Source organism: Lontra canadensis, unplaced genomic scaffold (assembly GCF_010015895.1).
Source record: "Lontra canadensis isolate GAN:19392208 unplaced genomic scaffold, GSC_riverotter_1.0 scaffold6, whole genome shotgun sequence".
Taxonomy (NCBI): domain Eukaryota; kingdom Metazoa; phylum Chordata; class Mammalia; order Carnivora; family Mustelidae; genus Lontra; species Lontra canadensis.
Window position 1 is genome coordinate 12,249,917 of NW_022631000.1, and position 10,462 is coordinate 12,260,378.

At 39.2% G+C, this 10,462-nt stretch overlaps 1 protein-coding gene across 18 annotated transcripts in view; it reads left to right on the plus strand.

Moving 5' to 3' along the window:
- PHLDB2 (pleckstrin homology like domain family B member 2) overlaps nucleotides 1–7,078 on the plus strand; it is a 102,731-nt gene extending 95,653 nt beyond the window's left edge. For all 18 annotated transcript variants that reach the window (XM_032852152.1, XM_032852155.1, XM_032852153.1 and 15 more), the window contains 3 exons: nucleotides 1,552–1,771; nucleotides 6,005–6,090; nucleotides 6,709–7,078. In XM_032852152.1, coding sequence (XP_032708043.1) covers nucleotides 1,552–1,771; nucleotides 6,005–6,090; nucleotides 6,709–6,849 — 447 coding nt within the window. In that variant the 3' untranslated portion in view covers nucleotides 6,850–7,078. The remainder of the gene's footprint in view (nucleotides 1–1,551; nucleotides 1,772–6,004; nucleotides 6,091–6,708) is intronic.
- The last annotated feature ends 3,384 nt before the right edge of the window (nucleotides 7,079–10,462 follow it).

Consider the following 10,462-nt stretch of genomic DNA (forward strand, 5'->3'; position numbering starts at 1 on the left):
ACACATGTGTGCAAGGTCTCTGAACTCAAACAAAACTCAGGAAAACCACGCATTTCCTTTAACTTCCTCTCTGGCTTATCTTAGAGTTTGAATCTCTGTCACTAAGGCTGCCTACATAATCTATGTTTGCTGAGGAACTAAAATGAAATTTCATCCAGTGCCCTTTAATATCAGGTTCAAATCCATTTTGCCAAGGTTTACTAGGCTTCATAAAAGGTGCCATTTCCCCTATTCTTTATAGTTGCTGGCAGTGTGGTAATGATGAAGGGACTGGGCCGTTTTTTCTTAACTCACGCAGTGAGAGACTGGCTCTCTTGAAGACTGTGTTTTGAGGCATCAGTGTCTGTGACATCTGTCTGAAGTCAAACACCACAGAATCAAAGGCAAAATACTGAAGGAAAAGTACAGAAGAAAACGTGTTCATTTTATTTCATTATGTTGATCCTCTGCCAAATTATGATTCGCAGTGAAGGTCATCCATGCCTGCCTATTATTTGAAGCTGAACCAGAAAGCATAATTCTATTTTAATCCTAATGATAAGGTTTGCCTCTAAGTATATATTTAGGTCATTTTCCCCAGAGCAGAGGGGCGGGGTTATTTAACAGAATAAATGAAACACCATCTTAGAAATATGACCCTTGGCGATACAAGCTTCCTGGATTAGATGATCCTTTCCTCCCAACCATAGTAAAATAAAAAGCATCTATGTAGCTCTTGTTCATATCTGCTCATTGCGCAGCTCATCGAGTACGGCTTTGATTCTACTGCTTACTTTATTTTAGCTTCACTTTTCAAAACCAACATCTCTGCCTTTGATATCTATCAGGGAGTGTGTATGAGTTGATGTGTTATAGCTTTGGGAGATCTTGCAGGGGGTAGGGTGGGGGGAAGTACTAAATAATATTCACCCATCAGGTGGTGTCTGAGAATACTGAAGAACTGATGTTAGGTTATATTGGGAGAGGTTCAGGGAACTTCACAGGAAAGGAGTCCTCATCTGGAGGAAGCAGCCAAGGGAACTTCATGCCTCACAGGATTCCCTGTTTTTAAGTGCTAAGTACCTCCTACAAAGCTAAGATTAATGGCATTTTCCATTTTCTCCACTGTCCATTTCTTTCTTTTTTTTTTTTTAAAGAGTTTATTTGACAGACAGAGATCACAAGTAGGCAGAGAGGCAGGCAGAGAGAGGGGGCGAAGCAGGCTCCCTGCTGAGCAGAGAGCGCGATGCGGGGCTCAATCCCAGGACCCTGAGATCATGACCTGAACTGAAGGCAGAGGCTTAACCCACTGAGCCACTCAGGCGCCCCTTCTCTGTCCATTTCAAGGAGTAGAATCTATTCCCCTGAGTTTATCCACCTCCCACCCCCACGTATTGTAGCATCCTTCTTAAAATACTATGCACTTTTTAAAACTCTAATGTTTATCTCAAGTTCCTCTAATCATTTGGACATTTTAACACTTAGGCTTTTCAGTTCATGTCCACACCTAAACATCTGTGGCCTGAAACGCAACAAATATTTAGCTATATTTGACATGGTTTTCTCTTCCAGGCTCGACCTCTGACGCGCTATCTGCCTGTCCGGAAGGAAGACTTTGATTTGCGAAGCCATGTAGAGACTGCTGGCCACAATATCGATACCTGTTATCATGTGTCAATCACAGAGAAGACCTGCCGAGGATTCCTTATCAAAATGGGTGGAAAAATTAAAACGTGGAAAAAACGATGGTTTGTTTTTGATCGGAACAAGCGCACATTCTCTTATTATGCAGGTGAGTGATTAAAAGAAAACGCTAAGTGATATAGTCAAATCAGGAACTCTCTGTTAAAGAGCAAAGGTAATAAACTTCAGGCTGGATGGGTTGATTGGTAAGTAATAGAATTAATGGCAATCTTGGCTTTGCAGATATGTATTATTTTATATTCAGGATAGTCCCCCTGATATGAATTTCTTCTCTAGAAATAATAAAAACTACATATTATTTAAAAAGTGTGAATTCGTGGGGCACCTGGGTGGCTCAGTCAGTTAAGCGTCTGCCTTCAGCTCTGGTCGTGATCCCAGGGTCCTGGGATCGAGCCCTGCATTGGGCTCCCTGCCCAGCAGGAAGCCTGCTTCTCTCTCTCCCACTCCCCCTGCTTGTGTTCCCTCCCTCTCTGTCTCTTTCTGTCAAATAAATAAATAAAATCTTTAAAAAAAAAAAAAAAGTGAATTCATCTCTTCCAGTTCTGAAATAAGCTGAAGTCCAAATAAGTAGTAAATGGAATTTTCCTTTTTAGACCAATATATTGGCTTTTAAACCATGAGGCCAGAAAAAGGTTTCTGTTTATTTATTTATGGTCATCTGCCCTATTTAAGTCACACACAATTAGGCAGCCTTGGCTGACAGTCACTCAGCTAGAGTTTATAGACTAAAGTGGTTATTGAAGCAGAGGGTAAAGCTCATCAGCGAACAAGTGAACAAGTATTTACTAAATGACTGAATTCTTTTTGGATTCTTTAAATGATGGATTATGAGAAAACTACCCTACTGAATCTTTGAAAAATACAGGAATATGGATGTAACTGAGGTTCTTATTAAGAAGTCTCCCGGGTCACATAGGAAACACATCCATCGTGAGTCCAGGTCACGTTCTGCTCTCTTCAACAATTGAAGAAAAGTAGTATTAAGTCAGAGGTTATGAAGAGACCCTTCTCTGTGGTGAAGGTGTCACCATTTATGAGCACTGTCAGAAATTGTTAGACCGGTGTCATAAATAAGAAAAAACGGCCCAGTCCCTTCATCTATGGTGTGAGGTCAGGATACATTTATAAAGAGAAGTGCAAGTGACCAAAAAGCCATGTGAAAGAAGGGGAACACTGGCTTGTGGAGCCCCAGAATTCGGGTGAGAAGGGGGTAGGGGTGCATACCTTTGGGAGCACTTTGGTGGGGCTCCAGTTAATCCAGCAGCTAGTGGCCTGAAGCAGGTGGCCCAACCCTCAGGGGCCCTGCTTGCCTCTCTTGAGCTTTCTGATGTCGGGTTTATTAGGAATCCAGAGATGTTCTCTTCAGTTAGTAAAACAGAAAAGATGCTAGTTGAAGAAGAAATCCCAATTTAGCGTCTGCAAAATCCACAAACAAAACTTTGCACTGTGCTAGTCTCCACAGACAATCTCACCCAGAATTTTCCAAAAGTAAAATTTTAATTAGCAGCTTCAGACAAAACAGCTTCACTCTTCTCTGCTTCTCTTCTCTTTCCTTCCTTTGGCAGCCTGATTAGTTGCTTACTTCCCCTTCCTTCTGACCCGTGTCAGAACCTGTGCTCCTTCTGACCATGTAAATGCATTTTTCCAAATTCAAACTTCTTGATGATCAGTTTTCATTTTGTTTTGTTTTGTTTTAAGGACCAAAACCATTTCGGTATATGAATGATTACTCAGAAGTGTAATACATAATACAGGCAAAAATTACATTTCATTCAGGTCTTTATTTTTATTGTTTTTTTAAGATTTTATTTATTTATTTGAGAGAGAGTGCAAGAGACAGAGCACAAGCAGGGGGGAGTGAGAGGGAGAAGGAGAAGCAGACTCTCTGTTGAGTTGGCAGCCCCATGCAGGGCTTGATTCCGACCCCTGGATCCTGACCTGAGCTGAAGGCAGATGCTTAACCGATTGAGCCACCCAGGCACCCCTCATTCAGGTTTTTAATATTTACGTATTATATAACTGGCCAGGGAGTCCTAGTTTGACAAATGCTGTTCGTTTGGCTCTGTTGATAGCCATCATTATCTTGTCTACTCCCCTCACCTCCAGTCTCCCTAAACATCACCAAGTGCAGGAATAGATCAGTCCACAGGAAGCCATAGAGATCGCAGTTCAGGCTGGACTGGACCCCCCCCAGGCACCGTACCCCTTCAGCTCCCGCTGAGGTAGATGGTCTCTGTGTTTGTGAAGGAGCTGTCACCATGAGTGCTGACACTGTTCTAAGTCCCTGTGCTGATCATGCCCCCAGGCCTCCATATTAACTCGGTACCCTTAGGAAAGTCTCTAAAGAAAACTAAGACCCAGAAAATATATCTGTAAATTGATGGGATAATGTGGAAACTGAATGAATAGCTTTCTCGTGTTAGTTTATAATAGCATTATTGATTCTCTTAGTTCACCCTGTCCTTGTGAGGTCAGTGTTTTTTAAGCTCTTTCCCATATAAGAAGTGCCCTACAAACGAAAGTTTCATTCCCCAGTTTTCTGCCTCCTGGAAACACTGATAAGATTTACTTTCATCTGCAGATTTTATTTAACATCTGTTTTCAGAAAATAAAGTATTGCTGTGTTCCCATTAATATTACAGAATCCTTCCCCGTGAATATCTGAGAGACACACTGACCTCTTTAACAGAAACTGATGGAAACCCAGTGAACGTGGCATGAATTAAAACAGTGTTTCCTGAGAAAGAGTAAAACAAACATACAAATATGGTCCATGGTCAAACAGGGTCAAATAAGTCAGGGAAATATTGAATTAAATATACTTTAACAGCTTTTTATTTTCCACTGAACTTCTCAGGGCTGTTGTTTTTCAGACTAGCTTTTTGTTGTTGAAAAAAAGACATTCATGAATAAAATTCTTAAAAATAGAACAGAAGTCTATATAATGAAAGTCTCTTTCACATCACAAACGTTCTGACCTTTTCTCCATTTGCATATATGTTTCACTATATCTATGTATTCTTTCTTTTTTTTATATAGTTGGGGCCAATTATTCACTTTGTTCACATAACAGTATTTCAAGATTTTTCTCTAATGAGCACACACAGACCTAGTCTTGAATTTCAGTGGCTGTGTGGATTCCACTGTATGGCCGATCTCTAATTGAATCGGTCCCTTGTTAAATTCAAGCAGATTTTTTGCAGTCTTCTGCCATAAAGAACACAAATCCATGTGCTTGTGCATGAGTAGCTCTGATACAATAAAGCTTGAGGAGTGGAATTGCTGAGTGAGAGGATTATTTACATTTTTAATCGGTTTGTTTTCCCAAACTGCCTTCCCAAAGCTTTCTTATTTGCACTTCCATCAGCAGCATATGATAGAGTCTCTTTCTTTGCAACCCCATCCATGCTTTTAAAATTCTTTAGTATGCTCACATGCATTTATGATCTTACAAAATAGTTCAAGAATTTATTAGATCCCAGAGGGATCCTGTTTGTTGCTGGTTTGGTTGGTTGGTTTTTGTTTTTGTTATTTTTTTAAGATTTTATTTATTTATTTGACAGAGAGAGAGACAGAGAGAGATCACAAGGAGGCAGAGAGGCAGGCAGAGAGAGAGGGGGAAGCAGGCTCCCAGCTGAGCAGAGAGCCCGATGCGGGGCTCGATCCCAGGACCCCAAGATCATGACCTGAGCTGAAGGCAGAGGCTTAACCCATTGAGCCATCCAGGCACCCCTGCTTGGTTGTTTTTGTTTGGTTTGGTTTTTATGGCAAATTTGATGAAATCGTAGAAATCGCTTGGAAAATGCTGCATTGAAAGGACATTAAATTACTGACAAGCTCTTTCAGGAACAGGAGAAAAAGCATGATGGATAAGAAATTCATAGGAAAGGAATATAAGTAGTATATTATTTTAAATGATGTCCAAAAAATACCCTTCTTACAAATTTCATTACAACAGCTCTGCATACTAATGTCTCCGGGACAACCACTGGTCTGGAGAATGTGAGGAGATATTTGTATCAGTGTCAGTGGTGGTTATAATTTGTGTGCTAATTTGACTATCAGGAGCTCTGGGTTGTCTTTTGACTGAAGATTTGCTGGAAAGCCTTGGGCAAAGTCAATTAGTCTCTGAGGTCTGGGCTGAGTCTTCCTTTTTTTCATTGTTTTATTCAGTATAGAACTGGGCTAATGCTTTCACCTAAATTATCCAAATTAATCTTAGGTAATTTAAAAACTGGATCAGTATTGTAATAATTATACTGAAATTATAATGTTTCCAGTCATTCCGTGGTGATAAAGTATTTTAACACTATTATTGCAGACAAGCATGAAGCTAAATTAAAAGGAGTGATATACTTCCAAGCCATTGAAGAAGTGTATTATGATCACCTCAAGAACGCTAATAAGGTAAACACTGGTTTTCAGATTTCTGTCCTTTGAATGCATAATTAAGTTGGGAGAAAAGATGTTTTTTGAACCCCATGCAATTTAGATTTGTTGTTCTGACATAACTGATTGATATAATAATTACGCTTCTAGAAAAGCGAACACAGAAGTAATTAATACAGCTGATCTTTTGAGGGGGGAAATAAGTCATGGTGAAGTGAGAAAATTGCTCGTATTAGTTTAAAAGACCTTGTTAAGTGACTTTTGGTGAGGCTCTAAGAAGGAGCTACTACTTGCTTGCGAGGAAGAATCTTAGCAGGCTAAGAAGAGCTGTCATTTATGGAGCACCCACTATCAAATAGGTACTGGCTAGAGCTGTGCCTACAACCTGGCTGCTGAGAGGACTGATTGACGAGCTCTCTGTGTGAGATCTCTTGTGCAGAAAGTCTGGAAACACAACCGACCTCCAGAAAGCTGCTGCAGGTGGGGCCCCAGGTTCCACTAGAACAACAGTAACACCAATGTAGAGTTCCGTACATCTAGAACTTCTAAAGAGGAAGAAGCCTTCCCCTATGTCTGGGTCACTTAAGGTGATCTCAGGGTGTATGTTTTACCTTCCTTTTCCTTTTCTGACTTTAGAGTCCTAACCCACTACTCACCTTCAGCGTCAAGACGCACGACAGAATCTACTACATGGTCGCGCCGTCGCCGGAAGCCATGCGGATCTGGATGGATGTGATCGTCACCGGCGCGGAAGGGTACACGCACTTCCTGTTGTAGGGCCGGGGCGCCACCGCCGACGGCAGGGCAGGCTGCAGTAATCTCCTACGAGAACGAAGCCATGTTCGATCCCAGACCGGAGGACCCGGCGCACCCATCCCTCTCGCTGTGTATACTCAGAACTCCTTTTATATTAACAGGAAGTCATTTATAAAAGAGAAGAAAAGGGGTTTACATCCAAAGCTGGATCATAAATAGCAAAAGGATTGAAGCACCCATGAGAAAAAAAAAAAAACCACTATTTTGGTAAATAGCATCACTTACAGGAACATTTCTTATAAACTATTTTTGCCGATTGTTTACTTTGGTGAAATAAACGGAACGGTTTACAAAATGTGTGTACCTGGAAATATGAAATTATTGTAGCACCCCAGTTATTGGTAGTGACATTATTGCTTATCAACCGGTTTTTTAAAAAGCATTTTTCTGGAGGTTATTTTATAAATAGAAGCAAATAAGGGTTTGGAAGGGAATATATTTTTCTGAGGAGTTTTGCCCTAATTATTAAGTACTGCGCCTAAACCAAAGACTTGATATGACTTCTCTTTAATAGTGGTAGTTCCAGGTGATGAATTGCATATAGCGTTACTCTTCATTTTCAAATGGTACTTTGATGCCATCAACTGTCTAGAAAGTTGACTCTGAAGAGTTACCGCTGGTATAAGCTATTGTACGTATATACACAGCAAGTCGCTTTTCATAAAAGAAGAAAAAACATAAAGCTGAGTGTTTTAGACAGAAGCCACCTTATTAAACATTCTGTCACTTTGAGCAATTTAAGATAAGGAGATTATTTCATGGTTTGCTAAAGATTTCTCCATCCCCAGTGCTGAGAATAAAGGCAGCCAGTGGCTGATTTCCTTTAGATTGTCTGTTTCCTCTTTTTTGTGGAACACAGCTGTTGATTGCAGCCTCATGTGATATAAGGATGGATCAGACCTCTGTTTTCACCAAAGAACAGACCAATTAAAATACTTACTTACTGAAGTAGCATAGTTCTATAAAAAGGAAAATGAACTTCGACTTAATGTTCTTTGTAATGTACAATTTCATTATGTATTTCTTTACATTTAGCCTTTGTTTTTTAGAGTTAAATTAATTTTTGTTGGATGAAATGACTTCAGGCAAGTCTGTTTTATAACAGTTTTTCAAATGACTTTATCCTGCTTTATTATGTTGTGTGTATTGCAAGTATGAACGTACTGTTTTCTAAAAATTGGCAAATGAATAGAAGTAGAAAATGATGGCTTTGCTTACTAGTACAGGTGAAACAATTAGATTGAAAGTGTCCATAAAATCTTTGTCAGGCCTGATGGGGTACAATTCTTAAAACTTTGCAGTGTGGTTTGTATACATGTTGCCAATAATATGATTTTGCAACTGGATGACACATGATTTTACTTGAACAGTGGAGGACAAGGTCATGATTGCAAAAGACTTTTTTATAATGTGTTTTTTTCAGAGAATCACCCCAAACCCTGTATAATGATCTAAAAGAGTGAAATGCAATTGCCAACATTTTATTGGTCATTGTAAAGATATAACTTGTCTGTACTGTACTTTGTAGGATTATAAAGATGTTCGAATCAGCATTATATCTTGCATGATGTAGTAAACCTTTTAAAACGTGTGTTAAAATATGTTGAGTATGGATTCAAATGTTGACCAGATTTCACATTTGAAAATAAACTCCTCTCTCATGAGGCAGTTACCTGTTGGTGACATGACAGGGGATGGATTAATCAGCAAAAGTCAATTGTGAATCTCCACAAAAGTTGTGTGTTCACATTACGATTTGTAGTTTTATAAACCGAAGTAATTCTGAGTCTCTCTGGTCACATTTCTATTGCTAACAAAGTGAGATAACCCCTGACAAATCTGACATCTTACTGTCTTTTTTTTTTTTTTTTCTCTTACTGTCTTTTTACAGAGATGCAGTTATTACTGGGGATTGCAAGGACTGTGCCTACTTCTCCAGCAGGGAAAAAATCATGCAGATGTGAATAAAGGGCTTTACTTGATAGTGACTCATTTATCTCCCTGGGCTAAGGCAGCAGATTTCAGAGAGAGAAATGGCCCTGCACAATATGTCCTATCGATAACTCCTGTTAAGGAATGCAACATTGACAGTGGGTATGGAAACAGATTAGTTTACTTCAAGCCCATCACTGTGGGTAAAAGCATCTTCACTTGACCTAGTCACAAGTTTTCCTGATTTGTTATACTGATAAGGGTGTGTAAAGAAAACAGTCCATGTACGGTGCTTTTCCCATTATGGACACAAGTCAGATTTTTTTTTTTTTCATTTTGCTGCACATAAAATACAAGATTTGCAAAAATAAAGGGAGAGAATAAGGAAAGGAATGATTGAGAATATTTGCAATTATCCAAAAAACCACAGTGAGAAATGTTGATTATTAAGATACAAGGGATAGTGAAGTGATGTGCATTGTGTATTACCTTACTGATTTAATTCCTTTGTAGTTTACAACGGGCCTAATGGAGAATTGGCGAAATAGCTTACCAGCTTTTGGAGTACAACCTGAAATCAAGCAGCCCTCCTTGCTATCTATTTCTGGCACTACACCACTCAAGAAAGTATTTAATTTTTATTTAACCAAGTTTTTCAGTATGTTCCAATAAGACAGGTTCCCAAGACATACCAAAGATAGGCTGATTCACTGTATCCAGCTTTGCCTCTAACTCTAGCACCAGTCATTGCTCCAAAATTTATGACCAACATATAAAGTGGCTTTACTTAAGTATCACACCAACCACAGTAACCTGAAGTAGAAAAAATGAAGATCTTACGTGATGATGCTCGTCACCCCCAGGATTAATTGGAAGGGTCCCAGAGCTAAAATTCAGAAACCCCTATGCCCATTGAATGACTATTCAACTATTTTTCTGTTATTGACTACTCCATTTTTTTCTTCTGCTTCCTTCTAAAAATGGTGCAGATAAAAATTTAGCAGGTAATATACCGCCTTATGAACTAGTGTTGTTTTCTACAGGAGAGTCACAAAGTGGGGCCACTGGGTCAAGAGCACTGAAAATTTTGCATATTTTATAAATCCTAATAGATGTGGTGAGATTACCTGACAGAAGAGTTTAGCAGCTGACCCCCCTACCAACTTACACGAGTGCGAGTTTCCCAGGGTCCTTGCCAATAGTTGCTCTTTTTAATTTTTGCAAATCTGATGTGTGAGAAAAGTAACGTTATTTTTTCAATTTGCATTTTTCAATTAGTGAAGCTGAATATCTTCACGTATGAACTGCCTATTCACAGACATCGACTAACTCTATTGAAATTAATAGATTTTTTTCCCTTTTTTTTCTAGGAGCAGGCTGAATAAAAGTATTAACGTTCTGTTACCTGTTCTGTAAAATCAGTTTTTCTAGACTCCCATTTGACTCAAGATGACTTTTGCCATTCAAAAAGTTGAAATTCATATACATTTTTTAATGAATTTAGTTTCATATCTTGCTTAAGAGAGTCCCTTCTATCCCCAAGCTATTAAAATATTCTCTGTACTTAAATCCTCTCAATTTTATTTTTCCGTTGAGATCGTTTATCTACTGGGATTTATTTTGCACATAACACGAGGCAGCG